Raw genomic sequence first — 23,193 nt, 5'->3', positions numbered from 1 at the left:
GTGGTAATTGATGGACTAATAAATGCTATCAGATTCCTGTTTTTGCTGAGGTGCTATAGTTAAACTTTTACATTATTAAGGTAGCTACAGAAATCATTCTGACCCAAAGAGATAGAAACTTTGTCCCTTACTCTTAGGCCCTCTGCCCTCCTAAATACGTGCTTTTTTATTCTTGGTTTTTTACTGCTCCCTTAGCTGCCATGTAAGGAGTCCTTACTTTCTAATGTGATCTCTGAATCTGTTGTGGTGATATTTGTGTTTGTGTGTGTGTTGAAAAAAAAGGGAGAGCGATTACCTGGTCCTAGATATTCTCTGCTTGAATATGAGTGTGACCAGTGAATTTTGTTTTCTCATTCAATAAATATTCATAGAGGCCTTTTTGAAGACTCATGATTAGATAGCTGATATGGCATAGCACACATGCCACCTGTGTTCCTCTGCTTCTCTAGCATTCCATCATGACTAGACCAGTGGTATCTTTTGCTGTATTGCGTTATGTCATTCTTTAGTCATAAAAATAAGATTGACTGAACGTACATACTGTGTATTTTATTTGAGGTATGGGAATGGATGGTCCAGGTTTTGGAGGAATGAATAGAATTGGAGGAGGTATGTATAAGCATTTGTTTTTTGTATGTACCCATCACCATTTTTAGTAAATTAGAAGCTATGTTGAGAATTCCAAGGGAAAAAAAGTCATGGTTTATTGTTGGCTCACACCTAAGACTGCTAGCAGAGATTGAGCCTGGTACATACTTAAGGGATATGGAAATGGATGTATTAAGAAACCCCTTGGACAAGGTAGGGTGGATGAAGAGCTTACTGATGAAACTCAATATTTACAAAATGTACCTTTCAGTTCTATAACTGACAGTCGGATCTCAAAATTAATCTTTATTCCATAGGAATTGGGTTTGGTGGTCTGGAAGCAATGAATAGCATGGGAGGATTTGGAGGAGTTGGCCGAATGGGAGGTAGGTAAATGTAGGAATGGGTACTGTAGAGGTCTTCAGAGGGCATATGGGCATAGGGAATAGAGACAGGCATGATGGGACTGGGATATTATATGGCATGTGAGGTGAGTTGGTAAATCACAGACTTTTTTGTATTTGTGACTTCTTCTGTCTTTTCAGTTTAGTTTCAAAATTTTCCTAAATGGATTACCGTGTACTGATGCATTTGAAAAAGGGTTAATTTGTTGCATAATCTTTTCAGAGCTATACCGTGGTGCGATGACTAGTAGCATGGAGAGAGATTTTGGACGTGGTGATATTGGAATAAATCGAGGCTTTGGAGATTCCTTTGGTAGACTTGGTAGGGTTGGCTGCATATTTCTCCTTTTCTTTTTGCAGGTCATATTTTTCAAAGTCTGTTTCCCTTTTTTTGTGAACAGTTGGAAATTTATAATGTTTCATGTAATTTATTACTTGATGAAAAACACTTTAGGTATTTTAATGTACTCGTTCGCTATTTCAGTATGTTATGTATTTGAACCCTATTTCTAGAAGACATAGTTTTTTGGTTACTGTACATCTGAGAGCATAGTACCTTGGGAATTTTAAAATATGATTATTCAAATTAATTAGTATATTATCTTTCCATCCTTGTTTAGGCAGTGCAATGATTGCAGGAAGAATAGGAGCTTCTAACATGGGTCCAGTAGGATCTGGAATAAGTAGGTTTAAATTTTACTAGAATTTATTCAGTAATATTTGAGTGCTTGCAAAAGACTTTGCAAGAGTAGTTATTGTAGTATAGTAGTACTTTGTTCTTATGTGTTAATATGTCTTGTCATAATTTAGAGAAATTTTAATATTTACTGAGCTTTTCTGTTTGATCACTGTTTGAAATTTATAAACTAACTTTGAATTTTACTTCTTTGACATTTCTAAACTAACACCAGAGTATGTGTTAATTGTCAGCTAATCCAAGAAGCTCCATTCCAACTAAGGAATCTGGGGATTTCTATGATCACATGTCAGGAGCAACTTTTGCTTTAGCACCAACTTTGTTTCCTTGCCTGTTGTCTACAGCTGCTGGTTGGTGACTAGCTTATTTCATCTGTGAACATCTTGTGTCTTTTGGTAGATGCAGGTGAATTGCCCTAGTTATAACACCTCTAGAGATTTCCTGAGGTTGAAGGCTTAGGGTTGAAAGAGATGCTTATTTCCTCTCCTCTTAAACTTTTCCTGTGGAGAATCAAGAGTAGTTGCAACACTGGGGAATGCCCCATGTCTTCCATCTGTTTCCACTACTACATTTGAGGCCTTCTCTTAAGTCTTAAGACATTGCTCCGTTGCTTACTGAGCCACGTCTTTGTGAGCTCTCCATACTTAACTGAATTCCTTTAATTGAAATCTCACAAATAAGAAATATAGCCTACTTGAACTTTTGTAAAATCCTGTCAGCTAAAGATATTTACTTCCATTGTACCTTGCTTCTCATTCCCTTTCATCATTTTTTTAGCCTTGGTCATCTTCCCATTAATCATAACTTCCTGCCTTCTTTTTTCACCTCAGTGTTCATACTTCTGTTTCCCTAGCTTTATATTTGTTATTCATAGAAAGTCAATTTGAAGGTGATGCTAATTTTTAGAATTTCTATGTATGGGGATATTAAGTACAAGAAAAAAATATAAATTTTGAGGATGAATAGGATTAGAATTAATTAAAGGGGACTCAGTGCATAAGAATGAATTAGGTATGCACTGTGAGTTAAATTCTCAAGCTCTGGCCAAAGGCATATGATTCCATTTTTTGTTATCTCCTTAAGATCTATATAATATTGAGATTAAAAGTTAGGTTTTCCTGTGATTATTGCAAATTGAATTGATATGAAAGAGAAATTGCATGTAAAACAGAAGATACTGAGGTGAAAAGAATATTATATGGGAGAGTATGATGAGATGAACAGTTAATGCGTTGGAGTTGTATTAATTTGAATTCACTTCATATATCTTTGTTCTTGCATTTATTAAACATGGTATTATTAAAGAAAAATGATAAAACTCACATTCCATTAATGGATCAAATAATTGGCAGAGAATTTATACAACTTATATGATGTATTTTATGATCAGAATATAATTTTATAGAAGTATAGATGTATGATGTATTTGTGTAGTGGCTAGAATGAGATGCACTTAGCTGTTAACAGTCAACTGACTGAATGTACATCAAATTATATTCTGTTTCTTGGAAGATTTTTCTGTTGTGTATATGAAAATGATTTTATGTTTACATATGATCTAATTATATAAATGAATTAATTTTTCTCTCCCTTTCTTTCTCAAAAATGATTCTCTCCCTCCTCATTTTCCTCTTCTTTCTCCTTTTTCTTCTGTTTTTAAAACAAAAACACCCAAATTCCCAAATCCTCCCCTTCCCTTCTTGAAATCTAGGTGGTGGCATGGGTGGCATGAACAGTGTGACTGGAGGAATGGGGATGGGACTGGACCGGATGAGCTCCAGCTTTGATAGAATGGGACCAGGTATAGGAGCCATACTGGAAAGGAGCATCGATATGGATCGAGGATTTCTATCTGGTCCAATGGGAAGCGGAATAAGAGAAAGAATAGGCTCCAAAGGCAACCAGATATTTGTCAGAAATGTAAGCAACTAAGTGTAAAGGATACTTAAAATATTTTTTTTCTTTGTATATCTGTTACTAATACCTTTTTTCATTCTAGCTGCCTTTTGACTTGACTTGGCAGAAACTAAAAGAGAAATTCAGTCAGTGTGGTAAGTATGCTAATGACTGGAGACATGTTAATATTGATTATGGAGGAAAACTGATTTTAAACTTCTTAAGCATTGTATTTAGACCTTACCTGTCTGGATGTTTGTTCCTGGATAGTACGACAGGTCTAATTCTACTTCAAATAAATTACTCTGTCGTTCTCTGACATAGAGCAGGGCAAATGACTACTAAATAATAAGATTCAGAGTAGAGCCTGTCATTGTCTTCTGTGGATAAAGAAAGAGCTTGTTTTATTACCTGATTTTTAAAAGGTTAATATATCATCATTGTTTGCATTTAAAAACCCTTTTTTTTTTCTCTGTGGGAAATATTAATGGTGTATTTCCTTGTTTGTAGTGTAGTGCAGTACATTGTCAATATGACCCTAAAATGCCGACATCCAAATGATGTGGAGTTAATAGATGAGACCTATTCTGCATACTCTGTTACCTATAGGACACAGGAAACTTAGTTGATAGCTAAGGAATTCCTTGGACAGGTACATTCTGGTGGCCCTTCTAGCCCTTTCATAAACTGTTCTTGGCTGTGATGATGCTGTTTATACAACCTTACCGTGTTCATTAGGCCTGTAGGTCTTCTTACTTTAGAAGAGGGCCTTTTTTTTTTTAAGGTTTTATTTATTTATTTTACAGAGAGAGACACAGTGAGAGATAGAACACAAGCAAGGGGTGTGGGAGAGGCCAAAGCAGGCTTCCTGTTGAGCAGGAAGCCCGATGCGGGGCTCGATCCTAAAAACCTGGGATCATAACCAGAGCCAAAGGCAGACACTTAATGACTAAGGCATCTGAGCGCCCCAGGGCCTTTTTTTAAGATGATGGAGAATTAGTTTGAGTGGAACAACATAAACAGATTTTCTGCCAGTATTTTTCTGCTATTGCATTGTATCCCAGAGACTATAATCATAATGGTAAATTATAGAGGTGGCATATAGTGATGAAAAGGGACATTCAGTTTCCGAGAGTTGATGGAAAGTTAGTTGTATTTGGAATATATCTTTAATTTTTTGAGATCATGAGGGGAATAACTTTAGTTGTGATCAAAGTGATTACGTGGCTGTCATCTGCTCTGTTCTCAGAATACTTTATATACCTGACTTTGTGGTAATAATGTACTCACATGTTTTCTTCCCTCCTAGATGGAGGCTCTTGATAGAAGAACTATCATTTTTAGTCTAACATTTTTCACTCCCTTGGTATATGTAGTAAGAGTTTGTTAAGGGTTTATGAGTGAGTTAAGCACTCTGAGCAAATCTTATTCATTTATTCAGTTTTTAATCATTGAATAAATCCACAAATACTATATTTTTGACAGTCGATTGTTGTTAGAATTAGAAATGTGAACAAAGACATTATCCCACTTGCCCTCAAAGAACGTACAGTGTAAATCTGTTTAGGATGTTCGTGGGACTCCTTTTGTTGTTTGTTTGTTGTTGTTTTTTTGTATTTCATTTATATTTTATTCAAAGAAAAGAAACTTGATTTTTTTAATTGTAAAAAAAGTTGTTGAAAATGAGTTAACTACTAAATAGGTACCACTAAGAGAAAGTAGGATTGTAACAGTTTTGCAGAGTTGGAAATATTTGTAGAAGTAAGAAGTTTACTAGAATGAGTAAGTGGCATTTGGCAATGAACCACATAGACTGCAGAGGATTGAATATATTAGGGCCTTGTGAAATACGTCAAAAGAGGAACAGTGGCAGCAGGTATAGATGATCTCTGTGATAGTTGTGGTAGAAAAAAAAATCTCCAAATGAGATGTATGCCATTTTTTTTAACAGTAGAACTGAGACAAATAATGAACAAAGTGGGGCAAACATGACATTAATGAAAATGTGACCAATATTGTGTTGACTTTTGTCATTTGTAGACATATTTCTTTTTCAAGTCAGAAATGAGCAAGGCTTGCAGCAAACCTGAGGTCTTTTGGTGGGCTTATTGATGGAGTAGTGTTGTTTTGATAGAAGGACATGAACAATTCAAAAATATTTTCTGAAACAAAAAAAAAATAGTATCCAAACTATCCATTTTATTTATTTATTTGACAAAGAGAGACACAGTGAGAGAGGGAACACAAGCAGGGGGAGTGAGAGAGGGAGAAGCAGGCTTACCGCTGAGCAGGGAGCCCCATGTGGGCCTCGATCCCAGAACCCTGGGATCATGCCCTGAGCCGAAGGCAGACGCTTAACAACTGAGCCACCCAGACGCCCCTTTTTTTCAATTCTGTTGTAAGAACTTCTGACTTTTAGATTTATATTAAGGTAATACCATATTTAAATAATTCCTTGCCATCTTCCTGTTTTTAACCTTGAACTACATTGATGGGAAAGAAAATAAGTTATGGTAGGGGCGCCTGGGTGGCTCAGTGGGTTAAGCCTCTGCCTTCGGCTCAGGTCATGATCTCAGGGTCCTGGGATCAAGCCTCACATCGGGCTCTCTGCTCGGCAGGTAACCTGCTTCCCCTCCCCCCCTGCCTACTTGTGATCTCTCTCTATCAAATAAATAAATAAAATCTTTAAAAAAAAAAGAAAGAAAAAGAAAGTAAGTTATGGTAATATCGAATTTAGTGGTCAGCTATTGACAGCTATGGAAATTATCTGGCTTGTATGAACTGAACCATCTTTATTTTTCTGCTACATCCTTTTATTTATTTATTTTCAAATCTTGGAAAGTTTTTTCTTTGTTAGTATGGGGAGTTTCTTTTTAACCTGTTGCAGTCAGTAATGATCTCTGTAACAGCAAAAGGCAGGTGTTTGTTGTTTTTTTTTTCTCCCTTGAGCCCAAAGTGAGTAAGTATATATGCTTGGTTGCTTCTTAGTAAGAGTCTTGTGGTAGTCCAAGTAGCTTCCCTAGACAATATCTGCCCATAGGTGGCTCACCAGCAAGCACTTTGCTTATTAAATATCTCTGCAGATCTTCCACGACTTAGGGTGGAACTATGCTTAATCTACTCAGCATCATAGCCTCACCTAGCCTACCTTAAACATGCTCAGAACACTTAATATTAGCCTACAGTTGGGCAAAATCCTCTAACACAAAGCTTATTTTATAATAAGGTGTTGAGTATCTCACGTAATTGATTACATACTTACAGTGAAAGTGAAAAACAGAGTGGTTAGGTGGGTACACAATGGTTATAAATGTATGCATTGTTTATCCTGGTGATCGCCTGGCTTACTGAGGGCTGCTGTTCAGTGTCTTCTGCCCTGTATCATATCATATCATACCACATATCACCAGCTTGGAAAAAGATCAAAATTCAAAGTACAGTTTCTATTGTATATTGCTGTTGCACCATCGTGATGTCAAAACATTGTAAGTCGAACCATTGTGAGTTGGGGCCATCTATATAGTGGTTAAATGTCCTTGATAGAGCAAATACAAAGGCCCTAAAAAAATGCACTTTAGGTTATACTACCTTCAGTACATTTCCTCAGCCTTTATAATTTAGAGGAAAATGTGTTCCGATATCCCAGTATATAACAATATGAGAAGTAAATGACTATAGTAAAAATAGATCCCTTTTTAGCCTATCCTATGTGATTCCTCAGTGACATGCATTTTTAGAAGGCTGAGTATAAATAAATTAACTGACTCATTCAGAATTGGATGCCACATTAGTTTAAGTTGTGCTAATGGAGTCAAACAGATAGTCTTTCAAACTTGCTCTCATATTTACTGTCCACTTTAGCTATACTTTGACCTTCTAGCTCAGTATGATGATGTACCATAACATTTTAGACCTGCAGTGCAAGGAAAGCACATTTAATTATTCTTCCTATAAACCATGTAAACAAATACAGCTTTGTTTCACACATTTCCATTATGGAGTTTTCTAGATCAGTATGCTTGTTAACCGGCTAGAAAGTAGAGACTTGTGGTAGATTTTATTTACTAAAGCATGTGCTGCTTCAAGCATGACTAGTGGACTTTAACTCTGGAATAATTTAATAGTAAAAATAATGTATGGAGAACATTCATTGATAGCATTAAATCTTTGTTTTTTGTCCTTTAAGTCATAATTATGGCTCTTTGTAGAATATCTGATTTTGCTTTTTTTCTCATTTCTATGTTACACTTCACTTTGGTAGTAGATTTTATTGAAACACTTGTTTCTGCTTTTAACTTGGTGTATTTTTAGATATGCTTTTATATCAGCATTTCCCAAATCATACCACAGGATAATATTAATAGGCTGGATTGAATAAAGTGAAAAGTTTTCTTTCACTGCAGGATAAGTCATTTTTATAACTAGTACATGAAACAGCAACATATTTGATTATTCTGTGGTACTGACTTCTCATTGCATACTATTTTGTCCTATCCTGTTAAAATAGCAGTTCTATTTTTGCTTTTTGTGGAATCATACAAGATCAGTAGATATTTAAGTCTTTTAAGAAAATCCTCAAGAGCATGTAAAAATAGCCAAGGAAGTCAGATTTTAATTTTTTGAAACAAATTTTTTTTCTTTTCGATTATTTGTCTCTAGAAAAGTAAGTTATCTCTACCAGTGTTTTTATGGGATTAGGAAGAAACTTAGAAAACACACAGCTCTTTCTGGTTCTGTGCCTAGTGGGGATTTTTGGACAGTCTAACCATGAAACACAAGTATCTATAGGACATTTTCTATAGCATAAGTGTCCAAACTGTAAGCATGTTGAAGCATCTTAGCTGAGAGACCTTTTCAAATTGAAATGCCGTGAGGTCAATGTGAGTTTAGGAATTTAGGGGTCTGAGTGTTGATTCCTAAATTGAGAGAGACAATTCAAGAGAAGAAAAAAGAGAGAGAAGCTTGTCTTCAAAGATTGAGACAGATTTTGCACGAGGTAATTACGTATTTTCCTTTGAAGTTCTGGAGGTTTCTTGCTTGAGTGAACCTTAGTATTATTGCTGATAAATCTATAACGGGATGCTTACTTTAAGAAAAGCCCCAAGTTTTTATAAAAGGTAAAAGTAGAATAAGGAGGAACCTCTAACCTTAAAAGCCCTTGAAAATTCTCCACAGTCTCCTTTGGAATCACTGTACAATGCTGCCATTTACCAAGGTATGCTGCTTTAATTAAACTTCTTTTTTTCAGGTCCCAGCATTCAAGATATTAAGAGGATTCTGGAAATTGCTCTGCATCTATCTTTAAAGCTTTTTAAAGTTTCATTTTATGTTGTTTATTAGAAAATGTGATTTCTGTGTTTTTTGTTTTATTTTGTTTTAACCAGTTGTAGGTTATATATTGTTTGGATCTACTTTAATCATGATAATATAATTTTGGGGGGGCGGAGATTAGTCTGTTTTATAACTTTAGAAACAGTTAAAGGCTGCCCAGCCTGGGTTACAAGATCATGGGTTTGGTTCACTATGACATTTATTAACTTGGACCATTTAATTAGTATTGAGTGGGTGAACAGTTGACCAGCAGTTGGTTTAAAAAAAATGTGGTAATGGTGGGATGGGAAATGATGAAAAAATAAAAGTAGAAAGGTAGTCTAGGATGTTGTACATAAGAAAGCATTCAGATCAAGATTTAAACAGAAAACAAATTTTTCTATTCATGCATTGAGATTAAAATTGATCCTATCACCTGGAAAAGGGCTTAAGCAATTTTTTTGATAAGCCTTTTGCTTTCATGGCCCCCCTCTTCCTTTTTAGTCCCTTTATAGAAATAAAAATAGTTGGCTTTCTATGTTGGTTGCCAGGCTAAAATTAGCCCATGGTAATTTGGCAACTATATAATAATCAAGGAAAAGAAATATTATGGTAAGTAGGCACACAACTTACCTGTTGTGGATCAGGTGATAATATATCCCAGTTTGCCTGGGGCTAGTCTCCCTTTGCATCTGTTATTTAGTGTGTAATTACTAATAACTCTCCATTTAACTCTCTAAAGTGTTCTAGTTTGGATGGTCGATTTTTATGGACATTTACAATTTGATGAATGATACTGTTTTACTCAAATATCAGTCTCTAGAGTCAGCAATGATACTAACTATATATGGAACACTTGGGTCTGGTTTTCTTCCTCCTCTTCGAAGCTTCTCTGAGGTTCTTTTGTTCTGACCATCACTGTTTTTACTTTTATTGATTTAAATCTATGATACCTCTTCCATGCCTATTTCCATAGCCCATTTGGTACCACTCTTAACACTGGAGCTCAAATTGTGATGTTGAATAAATAAATGATTTTGCACTTTGGTTGATAAGCAGAATTATGGGGGCCCTTTGTGGCCTGGTAAAAATTAAAATTCTGGGCAGTTGCTACTATTTGCAGTTATGAAGGAATGAAAAGGAGGTTAAAAGAGAAAGAAGAGAGATTAAGGAGATTGGGCAGAAAGTAACAATTTTTTCTAAAACTAATTTTGTTTAAATTTATGAGTTTGTTGGGCATGGTAACTTGGTGGCATTTTTGTGCTAGTGTGCCATATTGCTATAAAATTCACTTCAGAAACTAATAATTTTTTTTAAAGTCTTTATTCATTTGAGAGAGTATGCGTATTTGCACACGTGCGTGCACAAACTGGGGGGAGGGGCAGAAGAAGAGGGAGAAGCAGGGAGCCTGATCAGGGAGCCTGATACGGGGCTTGATCCCAGGACCCCGGGATCATGACCTGAGCCAAAGGCAGTCACTTAACCAACTGAGCCACCCAGGCACCCCCAGAAGCTAAGAATTTAACATAAGAAATAAATTATTTATTTTTTTATTTTGATAAAATATTAAATACTAAGTAAGTTTAATTCCTATTTTGTATATTTTAATATGTGTATATTTATTACTTTATACGAATTGCCTTATAGTCAGAATATGAAACGATGAGAATAATGTTTATATGATGTGTTATTTAAATCATTAATGTTTCTAGTCAGTTATTTATCATTTCATTGGCTATGAGGAATTTCAGACCTGTGCAGTCAAATGAAACCCATTTAAACTGAGTAATAATTCTGTAATTTTTCTTTTACAGGTCATGTAATGTTTGCGGAAATAAAAATGGAGAACGGAAAGTCAAAAGGCTGTGGAACGGTCAGATTTGACTCCCCAGAATCAGCTGAAAAAGCCTGCAGAATAATGAATGGCATAAAAATCAGTGGCAGAGAAATCGATGTTCGCTTGGATCGTAATGCATAATTTCAAACCACGGTTGGAACATTCTTACATCTGTTTTGCTGAATCTCCTAGTAAAAAGTCATTTTTTTAGTAATACTGTATGCTTACAAAAGCTGTAAAAATGAACTTTTAAAACTCCCACCAGCTTTTAACAGTATAGTGTTAAATATACTGTGATTTTTGTTAATCTCAAGTTTGGGTTTTTAAAGACAGCAAGTCAGTCATTCAGTTTAAATGAATGGTTATACTGTTTTTAATGAAATAAGCCATTTTCTTGTTGTTACTTTCAGTACTATATAGTGGGATTCATTTGCTCAAGTTTCCTCAGCTTTTATCAACTTATTGTAAGGTAAAACATAGATGATTTTTTCAAAACTTCCGTTTTATATATGTAATTGTCCTTGAAAGAAAGGCTCAGACAAATTAGGATGTGATTTTGGTTGGATTTAAATTACTTTTCTTTGGCGATAAAGAATTACTGTAAGTAAGTTTTAGTTCAGGATGTTTTTTATTTCACTTAAATGAAGAATTGGAGTTTTCTTTCTCTTCCCTCTCCCATTATTCACATTTTCCACATAATGCTATTAATATTAACCTCCACAGCCCCTTATTTTATTATTTCCAATGATTCCAAGTTCATATAGAACTGATAATGTGGTAAGTCCCAAGTATAGTAACAGGCAGACTGCTCCCAACTTTCTGTCTAGTTTCCAGCCATTGAAGTGAACTGCTGAAAAAAGAAAAATAACTGAAATGTTGAGAGAGATGGTTATGTAAGTTAGCCCTCTGCTGTTCACTTCTACAGGAGCTGATGCATTTATAAATGCAGTTTTAATAAACCATGGAACACCTAGGCAAAGCATATCAAACACGTTGGATCCCATGATGTTAGACATAGCCATATCGCCTTTGCCTGCAAAAAAAGCATATTGTTAAAATGTGCACACCATTACTGTATTTTATTAATAAGCTTCATAAAAAAAACACTGGAAATTCTTTTTGTTTGTTGGTTTTGGAAAATTGTTATATTAGAGCAAAAGTCTTACTGAATTTGTATTTTTTAATTTGGGGGTTAGTATTTAAAGTCTTAACATTTATTTAATAATAATTATCTTTATTTATTAAATCATTTTTCAATAAGGTCTGTAGATTACTTGTTGCTTTTCATTCTAATTTAATACGGTTAATTACAATTCGACGCACATTTCAGATGAATATTATTTGGGGGATTAGATTTAGTGAAATTACTCTGTTATTAAATAGTAAACCCTTCTATTTGAGTCACTCTTTTTTTTTCTTCAAAGTATGTTAAGTGAGGAAATAAATATTTTTAAAGGTACCTTTGCTCAGTATTTCAGCCAGCCTTGTAGAATGGGCTTGAAGGACCTAGCTCTTACCTTTTCTTGCAACCAATACACTTGCAATTGTGTCTGGCAGACTTGTTCCTGCTGCTAATAAAGTAAGGCCCATTACTGTATCTGGAATTTCTAATGTTTCCCCTGTAATTAACAGAGATATACTACAAGTTGCAAATCTTAAAAATTCAATAATCATTCTCTGCAGTTACTTAAGATATTTCCTTCCTGAACAAAAAGAAAATAGGCACATTTAGATTTCACAACCAATATGTACTTAAATTTTACCTAGCAAAATATTTGAATAAGATTGGTACATTGAGTAGCCCAGGTAGCACAAATTTTAATAGCAGATATCTAAAGATATTTAATAGAATTCTACTAAGGAGTAATTCCCCTACCTGATAAGCTTACAGAAGGTTTAGATGTTCACTGTTATCTCATCAAGGCCATTGCTTAATATATGCTAATGAGATTGGCCATTTTCTGCTTTTCAGACTATTTTCTTAAAGTGATCAGAATTAAACAAATTGTTTATAGCTATTTTTAACCTGTAAATGTGTTACATGGTACACATTTTTAAAGTTGTACGTACTTTGATTATCTACCATAAACAAAGGAAAACAAAATAGGGTTCTACTCAGAGTCTTCCTAACATTATGGTCCTGTTCTGGTAAATTCAGTATAAGTTCAACATTTTTCAGATATGTGTTCATTTTGGGAAGTAATCAGAGGGAAGTTAAAAAGTACATGTAACTGCTCTTCTAATGTTGTGATTGAAAACTTACTTTAGAATCTTTTTTTTTTTCTTAAATTGTCAATTGAAAGAACTTTAGCTGTTTATTGCATGCTTTATATATTGATATTGGAATTGTAATTGGTTGTTAATTTTTGTTACTGGTTTGCCGGAGTTCATATGTACATAAATAACAGTAGTATTTATCATCTTGGGGGCTGTTTTATGATTTACTACTTGATTTTGTTCTTTTCCTGATTTCCTATTGTGAAATATATTCTGGCTGAGAAAATTTGAAGAGATTTAATATGCAAGCTAATTGGACTTTTTGATCTTTCTCATTAAAAAAAATCGTGCTTTCTTGCTAGCATGCTATTCTAAGTCATATATTAATTTGTGAAAAGTCAGAGATCAGCTTTTTTTTTTGTAAAGGGCCACATAGTGTTTACTTTAGGCTATGCAGGCTATATGGTTTCTTTGCAGCTATTCACCTTGGCCACTGTAGTGTGAAAGCATCCGTAGATAACGTATAAATGAATTAAATGAGTGGGCATGATTATGTTTAGTAAAACTTCATTAGCAAAAACAGGAGACCTGGTCATTTGGTCACATAGGCTTTAGTTTGCTCACCTCTGATATGTCCATTCAGGCTAACCTTTTTGGGAGAAATTCTTGATTTTTTTTTTCCATGTTTATATTCAGTTTTTTCTTCTGGAGTCCTATGGGACTAGAATGGATTATGGCCAAGCAGTAATATTTAAATTCTAGTCATGAAGATAGTAGAAACCTAAATTGAAATTTTATTTTATACCCTTTTCACCCATTTCATAGTTTGTTTATATGTCCATATTAAAAAGCAAAATAAAGTGCAGTTCTGTTAAACAGTGAGCATATATCATTTTCTCAAAATGCTGACCCCTTGCTTTATTTTTCATCATGGAATGGAATTCAATATAAAGAGTATATTGTGGACCCCATCTGATGTGCTTTAATTATTAGCACAGTAGAAAGACATCCTGTGTATTTGATTTCATTTATAAGAAGATCCTGTGGCTTGTAACTCTGGGCTGTATAATATTGGGAATATAGTTGATATGTAACATGCGACTTACAAACCCTGAATGATCTTGTTGGTATATTAATATTTAATCTTTTTGTAAGTAGCACATCTCTTTAGTCTTTGCTGAAAGAGAAATTTCCTCTGTAGCTAGACTACTTTTTGTGAATATATGCAGTTTGTTCTTCTATAAAACTGATTATTTTCTTTTTAAACTGTGCTCTTATGCTAAAGATACGTACCAGTTATTGTGACCATCCAAACCAGGATATATGTAAATGCAGATATCCATAGTGCTGACATGAAAAATGTTATTACAAAGTAATTTTTCCAAAACTTTCTTCTACAGTCTGGTATGGTTAGAAAAAGTAAGGTAATAATAGGAAGGGATAGTACCCAAAAAACTCTTTTTAAGTCGGCTTCAGGCATGTTGAAAATACTTGGTGGATCTGTTGAGGGAAAAACAAATGATTTTGAGTTTTTTCAAATGGCCACTTAGGTTGGAAATGTCCATTTAGAAAGCTATATTGAAATAAATTAGCTATATCAGTTTTTAAGAGGCTATTTAAAACATTTGAATACCTCATTACTGGTACTGCTGGCAAAAAGAAACTAACTGAGACTTTAGGGCAGATAGTATAAAATGTGATACTCAGCATTTCTTGATTTGGGGCCTTAAATCCATCAAAATAATCTTGGATCATTCACTAAATATATTAGACATAATGTTTATGAAGTGTCAGTTGGACTTCTCTGGTTTTCTGCAGTGTGGATGGTCTTCAGTAACTTTTTTTTGCTTATGGGATTAACCTGGCTTCTACCTATTATAGCTATTATAGTTGTCTCTATTCCCCAGTATTCTTGATGTCTCTAGCCTACCCTGTGTGTCAGATAATGCATACTTAGGAGGTATAAAATAATTACAGCATAATCTTTTTTATTAAGTTTTGAATATTCCATCCTAATTCTCATTGTAAGTGAGTTTTGGAGGCTTCATTTTTCTTTCTTCCATTAGTTTACCAAATTTGGAATTCACTACCATTCTTAAGAACCTTGAAGAAAATAGGAACTAGCATGGAATCTACAATGTAACTTACAAAACTCGAGTATGTTCCTTTATACAATTTGTTTTATGAAATTAATGGAAGACAATAATTGGATAAAAATAAGCATTCACTTTAAAATTATTTAAAATTTGCATGGCATTTACAAAAGAGTGTACCCATATATTAGATCAAATTACATTACAACTAATGCTGGTAAAATAACTTATGAAAAAAAATTTGCCAAGCCTCAGCCAGTAGGCCACTATGTAAATTTTAGATGTAATCTCAGTGTAATGAAAAAATTTAGAGTGGTTCTTTTCAATTTCTTGTTATAAAATTTAACTTGGGGGACGCCTGGGTGGCTCAGTTGGTTAAGCGGCTGCCTTCGGCTCAGGTCATGATCCCAAGAGTCCTGGGATCGAGTCCCACATCGGGCTCCTTGCTTGGCGGGGAGCCTGCTTTGCCCTCTGACTCTGGCTGCTACTCTGTCTGCCTGTGCCCACTCTCTCTCTCTCTCTGACTAATAAACAAATAAAATCTTAAAAATAAAAAATAAAATTAAAATTTAATTTGGCATTATATACCACTTGCACTTGAAAGGCTAAAAACTGTAATTTATTGTAAAAAAGGGAAAGTCTTGGGTTTTTTTTTTTTTTTTTTGGTAGTGAAAGAATAATTTTCCTTCCTAATGTACTTAGATAAATTTAGAATCTGTTTCATAGAACCGCTTTGTAAAAAACTAACACATAAATTTTTATTTCTGTCTGTGGATGAATTTGACTTCTATTAAATATCTGAATGTGTTGCTGCTGTTTCAGATGGCATGTTTAAAACTCAACTATTTCTTTTTTCCCCACATAAGCCCTTTTTTCTAAATTCCAAGTTTCTATAAGTGGTATTTCTTTTTTCTCAATCATGAACAAAGCCTCAGAATTTTCTTTCCTCCTTTTCTTGTCCCATGTAGTCCTTCCGTTGCCTAGTCTTGGTGATGCTTTCTTTGCATTGTCTTTTTTATTCCTACTTTCCTTTTGTCTAGGCATCTACCAAACATCAGTTCTTTTAGTAGCCTCTTATAGACCTCCATTTTTTTTGTCCTCAAATTTCCCTGCTTCATAAACCTGCAAAGACTTATATACTAGCATTTAAGACTCTTCTTATCCTATTCTTTCTTATCTACCTTTTCTCTGCTTCCTTACTGTGTATATTCTGTGCTCCAGGTATGCTAGTACTTGAATAGGCCTCTTGCTCATATTAATTCCTTGGCATCAATTATAGACTATACTCTTACTTCTACATCATTTACATAATAGACTTCTATAGCTGTTACTATACACACTACATATTTATTTATGTAGCTTTGTTCATAAATCAGGTCATCAGCTAAAATCTGATCAATTCTACAAGGCTCAGTTTAAATATTCCCTTCTCTGTGATAATCTTTTCTATGTAGCCATCAAATTTTATACAGTCTGTCCCATTTAGGAACTTCACTTACACTTTTTTCTTTTATAGTACTTAAACCTTCATATTTTAGCTATTTTCTTTTTTCTGTACAGCGTTGGAAGCTTCTTAAAGATAGGGACCATCTCTTCCTCATTTCTGAATCTCCACAGTATCTTTTACATAAGTATAATATAAGTAGTTGCTGAATTGAAATAAGATTTTTAAGTTTTTTTAGCGAATAGACTCAATACTGGGCATGAGGTGCTTATTACCTTCAGAAACCTGACTAAGATCCTGTAAACTTAAAGGAAGCTGAGAGTAGCCAGACTCTTCATGAAATATCCCACTGTCAGTTCTTGATTGCCGACGGATGAATGGCTGACCCTCATCTTCCCATCCCATCAGTGGCTGTTGTTCACTGCTCTCCTCCATAGCTTGGGCAAGACAGGTGCACCAAGGACTGAATTTCTTTATAATATATTGGTTAATTTTAATGTTAAAACACAGCACCAAAACATATAATCCATATATCAAAAGCAGCAAAGTTCCTTCATACCTATAAATCAGAGAAATTTGTGTGTTTTAAAATTAAAAACACATTTTTAAATTTTTTTAAGTTAATAGATTTTGGGCATATCTGCTTAATAATTTTCCAGCATAGCAATAGACAAGCAAAGAACATTTCTAGGTGTATTTTGGTTTTATAGATGCATCCTCGCTTGGTTACAGAATTACTATAAATTTATTGATAAAAGCTTGACAGTCCTTTCTATATTTCAAATAAAACCAAGAATTATAAACTCATTGTCTTCATTTACAGATTCTTTATAAATGGTAGGCATAAACAATGCTTTGAAAATAATAATTGTAGATTTTCAGAATAAAAGTTAATGAATAGTGATGGGCATTCTCCATCTCAGTTCATTGGCAGCAAACATTCCCCAAAATGTATGTTAATTAGAAAAGAATATAGTATCAGTTCATTTCAACTGAGTCTATTCAAATCTGGTATAAGAATTTTGTGTAAAATATTCAGAATATATGAGTCTTTGACTGGGACTTTTCAGTTTACAGAGTTTTTTTATTTGGATGTAATTAAATTTGGCGTGTATTCACAAGAAAACGAGGACAGTCTTTAAAATAAAATTATACCTTAGGCACTGAGAGCTGTTCCTCTATGCTCTTCTGATTTCCTAAAGAGTTATGATTGGCTAATATCACATTTGCACCTATCATTTACCTTTTATTTGATAGCCAGTGAATTTCTGCTACAGCTGGAAGCACAGAGTTCTTGATTTCCCTAATGGAGGGAGCATAAGCTTGGATACTATCCTTGTCAGTGTCCACTTAGAGATGACTGCTGGGTCCCAGAAGGATCCCTACTATATCCATTGGTCTTTCTTTGGGAAACAGACCAGATTTTAGGATGATTCATTTAGAAATTTTTCTCCCTGCTAGATTTTAAGTTTCTTGTTAGCAGGTATTTTGCAGGATTGCTAAGTTGTAGTATTCCAGAAAGGTGCCATTTACATTGTTTTGTTTTTTCTGGTATCCTTTGGCATTGAGCAATGCACAATCTCTTTGGTTGGGCATTATACATTCTTCTCCATCCCTTATGATTCCTAACATAATGTTAAACACCTACGAAAAACCTGGTTCTTATTGGTTGAAAAAGTTATCAGCTGTCTACTGATTCACTCTTTTTTTTTTTTTTTTTTTTTTTTTTCATTTTCTTGCAATAGCAAGATACGGGGAGGTTATGAAGAAGGCAAACAATTGTTAATACCTAAATATTGTTGATTCTTAGAGGAAGAAGGCTGTAATTCCTCTGCTAAATGAACATCAGAGAGAAAGTTGGAAGAACCTGAAGTTAAAATTTACTTCCTCCATCATTTCTCTCCAGTCTTGTGACCATGACCACTTCTAACCAAGGCAAGGTAAACATTCCCAGTAGATGAAAAACCCAACTGTTGGGGCTTTAATGGACAACAAAGGGGAGACTTTCTGAACAGGTAGTGCGAAGAAGGAAGGTTGGTAATATCCAGTGATTGTGAGATAAGGAAATTGACATGACTGTAGAAACTTTAAAGATGGGAAAGCCCAACCAGCAGCTGTGATGAGGAAGTTAGCTCAGAGGCATATAGGAAAATGGCGCAAAAGTGGCAGATAATTGAGATCTCGGTAAAAAAAAACATTGCTAAAGCATTGGAATTTCATAAAATACTGTCTGTAGTTGTGTTTTACATTAGAGTAACAATTATTTCAAGCTTACCAGTAAACTTGGTTGTCGAATATTATGCCAAGAACTGCGGCTACACTAATTGCATATGCTGCGCAGTCTCTGAATAGGGGCCAACATGATAGCGTTGAGACCTGTAAAATGATAATTTACTATTTCCATTACACTGTAACTTTAAGTACATGCTTAGCGTGATACTGAAATTGATGTTTGTAGCCAAATATTGTTATCTTTTGCATTTTGCTTAGAGAAAAAGGAATTTTAAGAAAAATTTTGTTTTAAAGCCTACTCTGGTTTTCATAAATTTGACCAAGAGCTATTGGTGGGTAAACTTTAATGGAATACATGTTTTTCTACTGATTAATAAATTTGATTAAACACATTACTCGTGCCTTCTTTGTTCTAGATTATAAATAGTTTTAAGAGTTTGTCAAAACAATAAACGTGTTGAGTGATGTTTTCTTACATACCACATTAGATAGCAAGCCACAAGCTGCACAGATGCCCAAAAGGTTATACATTGCAGATCCAAGGATGGTGCTAATGCCGATATCTCCCTTTGTGATAAATACACCTATGGGCAAGGTAATTGCTAAGTAAGTGTTACTAGACTTGAAGATGAGAAAATCACATTGAGTAAGCAGAAAATATAAAAAGCAATATTTACCCAGGAAAGCAGTAACTAATTCAGGAGCTGAACTACCGGCTGCCATAAAAGTTGCACCTGCAACATCCTGAGACAATCCAAGGGCTGAAGACAAATGAAATTATGTTAAAGTGGTAAATGAAAGGGTATATCTCTATACCTAAATATTCAAATCTATAGCTTCATAGAAAAGCACTGACAGTGACTTAAACTGGAAAAATAAAACAGGCAGGTTAAAAAAATAAGAGGAATCCAGTGCCTTGCTTTCTCTGTGAATTCATTACTTAATGGTTCTGTAGGAAGGGAGAGAAGACCAGAGCCTTGTGGAGCTAGGATGAGACTCGGTATTGTGAATGCCAAGATACAGAGTTTTTTAGGACCCAGAAAAGATTATTTTCTAGCTGTATGGCTTATAGGTGTATAGTGACAGCATACATTCTTTAAAATGACACTGTCAACAGTGACAGTGCTCCAGTAGGAGCTGGGAAAGTAAAGTATTTCAGGAGTCTTAATCCAATTTGAAACAGGAGGAAGAAGCAAATATTGGTCGTTCTTAAGATCTGCAAGTGAACCTGAATTAAGGAGCTTATTCACAAATTGGCAATTTCAACCTTGTCATTACAAATGAGAGGAAAATGGTCAACTAGGAACCAAAAAGATTTACTATTGTATAATTAGAACCTATTGATTTAAGACATAAAACCATTAAGACTGCTCTAGAGTAGGAAATATAAGTATATCCCTCAGACCTAACAAGTTTGTGTATATCCCTCAGACCTAACAAGTTTGGAAATCCCTTATCTTTGGTGATTGCTGGGATGAGAGTCTTAAACTTTTGGCTCTTTCAATTTTAGAGTTAAGGGATCTACTATTGGAAGGAAAAGAGAAATCCATGTTGAAAACTTGCTTTGGGGAGGCCAAGACAGGTTGTATCAGAAATGCCCAACTGGGTTTTGCTGGTACACTAAAAAGTAGCCTATAGAAATAGCATGCTTTTTTATTCTTGGTGTGGCAGATTGTATTTTACAAAGGTGGCTACAATATTTGCATCTGTGTGAATTTCCATAAACTTTCCATTTCCTGCCCTCCCCCCAACCAAAAAAAGTAGAGTTTATATGTCCTCCTGTGACTGCTTTGACTAACAGAACATGGCAGGGCCATAATATCTCAGGCTGGGACATAAAATGTGCCAAAACTTTCTCATGATTCTCTCTAGGGATCTTTACTTTAGGGCCCTAAGCCACCACATAAAACTCCGACTTCCACGGAGCTCCTGCACTGGAGATACCTCATGAAGAAACCATACAGAAGCAGAGATGCCTGACGCACCCCTAACTATTTCAGCCCACAAATTTTGAATTTCCCCATCCCAGGCACCAGACATGTGAAAGGCAGGAAGGTTTCAGATAATTCCAGCCTTCTACCATTGCATGAGCGACCTCAAGCTGGAACTGCCATCTGAGCCCAGTAAACCCTCAAAGCTGTGAGTGGTAATATGGTGATTGGTGTTTTAAGCCACTAGTTTTGGGGTGATTGGTTAAGCAGCCATTGATAACTGAACACCTGGCTATTGTTCACTTAATTTGTTACACTTTCTGAGTACCTACTATGCCAGATGCCTTTTTAAGTGCTAGGAATAGGACAGAAAAAAAACAAGTTTCTGCTCTTGTGGAACTTTTATTCTAGTGAGAAGAGGCAAGCAAAATGTGTTTTGTCTTGGGATTTTGATGTTATTATTGGAATTGTTTGGGGTTGCCATGAACCTCACTCATACAAGACAGTGAATTTAGCTGATAAATATTGTATGTGTTCGGACTGCTCTGCCACCTGGCTATTCTGCTATTTCTCACCCTCTCCTCAGGCCTCCCTAGTCCCTGAGTCACAAAAATAATGAAATTAGGCCAGTGAATAACCCTACCCTGGCCTTCAAATGTTCAAGTGAAAGGAAGAATTGCACATCTCTCACTTTAAATCAAAAGCTGGAAATTAAGCTTAGTGAGGAAAGCATGTTGAAAGCAGAGATGCGAAAAGGTAGGCCTCTTGTCAAATAGCCAAGTTGCGAATGCAAAGGAAAGTTCTTGAAGGAAATTACAAGTGCTCCTCTAGTGAACACACAGAAGGTAAGAAAGTGAAAACAGCCTAAATGCTGATATGGAGGAAATTTCATTGGCTAGAAGATCGACCCAGATGCTACATTCCCTTAAGTCAAAACCTAATCCACAAAGTGCTAACTCTCCTTAATTCTGTGAAGGCTGAGAGTGATGAGGAAGCTGTAGAAGAAGAGTTTGAGGCTATCAGAGGTGGTTCATGTGATTTAAGGAAAAGCCATCTCCATGACATAAAAGTGCCAAGGTGAAGCAGCACATGCTGATGTAGAAGCTGCATCAAGGTATCCGGAAGATTGAGCTAAGGTTATTAATGATGGTGGCTACACTAAACAACAGATTTCCAGTGCAGACAAAACTGTTCTGTTGGAGGAAGATGCCATCTAAGACTTTGTTCATAACTAGAGAGGAGAAGTCAAAGCCTGGCTTCAAGGCTTCAAAAACAGGTTGACTCTTGTTAGGAGCTCATGCAGCTGGTGACTTGAAGTTGAAGACAATGCTCATTGACCATTCTGAAAATCTTAGGGGCCTTAAGAATGATGCTAAATCTACTTGGCCTTTGTTCACAGTTTACTGAATATTTTATGCCCACTGTTAAGACCTGCTGCTCAGAAGAAAAGATTCCTTTCAAAAATATAACTGCTCATTGACGATGCACCTGGTCACTCAAAAGCTCTGATGGAGATGTACAAGATGACTGTTGTTTTCATGCTAACACAGCATCTGTTCTGCAGCCCATGGATCAGGAAGTAATTTCAACTCTCAAGTCTTATTATTTAAGAAAACATTTTGTCAGACTATAGCTGCCATAGATAACGATTCCTCTGATGAATTTCAGGAAAGTTAATTGAAAACCTGGAAAAGATTCACCATCAACATTCATGATTCATGGGATGAGATCAAAATATCAACAGAACAGAACAGGAGTTTGGGAGAAGTTGATTCCAACCCTCGTGGATGACTTTGATGATTTCTTCAGTGGAAGAAGTAACTGCACATGTGAGAATAGCAAGAGAGCTAGAACGAGAAGTGGAGCCTGAAGGTGTGATTGAATTGTGACAATCTCATGACAAGACTGTGATGGATGAGGAGTTGCTTCTTACGGATGAGCAAACAAAGTAGTTTCTTGAGATGGCATCTACTCCTGGTGAAGATACTGTGAAGATGGTTAAATGACAACAGAGGATTTAGAATACTGCATACACTTGGTTGATAAAGAAGCAGTAGGGTTTGAGAGTATGGATTCCAATTTTGAAAGAAGTTCTAGTGTGGGTAAACTGCTATCAAACAGCACTGCATGCTACAGAGAAGTTGGTCATGAAACGAAGAGTCCATCATTGTGGCTAAAGTCATTGTTGTCTTACTTTATGAAATTGCCACAGCCACCCAAGCCTTCAGCAATCACCATCCCAATCAGTCAGCAGCCATCAACACTGAGGAAGGACTTTCTATCAATAAAAAGAAGATGATGCTCTGAAAGCTCAGATGATGGTTAATGCTTTTTTAACAAAGTATTTTAAAATGAAGGTATGAACATTTTTGGTCATAATGCTGTTGCACACTTAACGTAAACATAACTTTTATATGCACGGGGAAACCAAAATATTGATTTCACTCACTACTTTACTGTAGTATTTGCTCTGTTGTGGTGGTCTGGAACCAAACCTGTACCATCTGAGGTGTGCCTGTACCTGGGCTAAGAGTGCTCAAGGCA

General features: G+C 35.3%; 2 protein-coding genes across 4 annotated transcripts in view; one reads left to right on the top strand and one right to left on the bottom strand.

Moving 5' to 3' along the window:
* MYEF2 (myelin expression factor 2) overlaps positions 1 to 14,188 on the top strand; it is a 34,384-nt gene extending 20,196 nt beyond the window's left edge. Inside the window, exons 11-17 of one of the 3 annotated variants that reach the window (XM_046008720.1) lie at positions 559 to 609; positions 906 to 974; positions 1,216 to 1,314; positions 1,613 to 1,675; positions 3,401 to 3,609; positions 3,689 to 3,740; positions 10,710 to 14,188. In XM_046008720.1, the coding sequence (XP_045864676.1) occupies positions 559 to 609; positions 906 to 974; positions 1,216 to 1,314; positions 1,613 to 1,675; positions 3,401 to 3,609; positions 3,689 to 3,740; positions 10,710 to 10,873 (707 nt within the window). In that variant the 3' untranslated portion in view covers positions 10,874 to 14,188. The remainder of the gene's footprint in view (positions 1 to 558; positions 610 to 905; positions 975 to 1,215; positions 1,315 to 1,612; positions 1,676 to 3,400; positions 3,610 to 3,688; positions 3,741 to 10,709) is intronic. The other 2 variants (XM_046008721.1, XM_046008722.1) reach the window with 2 other exon arrangements.
* SLC24A5 (solute carrier family 24 member 5) overlaps positions 11,443 to 23,193 on the bottom strand; it is a 29,938-nt gene continuing 18,187 nt past the window's right edge. The window contains exons 3-9 of the mRNA XM_046008723.1: positions 19,396 to 19,479; positions 19,199 to 19,302; positions 18,762 to 18,862; positions 16,762 to 17,045; positions 14,243 to 14,449; positions 12,250 to 12,351; positions 11,443 to 11,765 (exon numbers count right to left, since the gene is read on the bottom strand). Of these exons, the coding sequence (XP_045864679.1) occupies positions 11,443 to 11,765; positions 12,250 to 12,351; positions 14,243 to 14,449; positions 16,762 to 17,045; positions 18,762 to 18,862; positions 19,199 to 19,302; positions 19,396 to 19,479 (1,205 nt within the window). The remainder of the gene's footprint in view (positions 11,766 to 12,249; positions 12,352 to 14,242; positions 14,450 to 16,761; positions 17,046 to 18,761; positions 18,863 to 19,198; positions 19,303 to 19,395; positions 19,480 to 23,193) is intronic.

The sequence above is a fragment of the Meles meles genome, chromosome 6 (genome assembly GCF_922984935.1).
Source record: "Meles meles chromosome 6, mMelMel3.1 paternal haplotype, whole genome shotgun sequence".
NCBI lineage: Eukaryota > Metazoa > Chordata > Mammalia > Carnivora > Mustelidae > Meles > Meles meles.
Note: the sequence above shows the minus strand (reverse complement) of the source record. Positions and strands in the feature narration are given on the sequence as shown.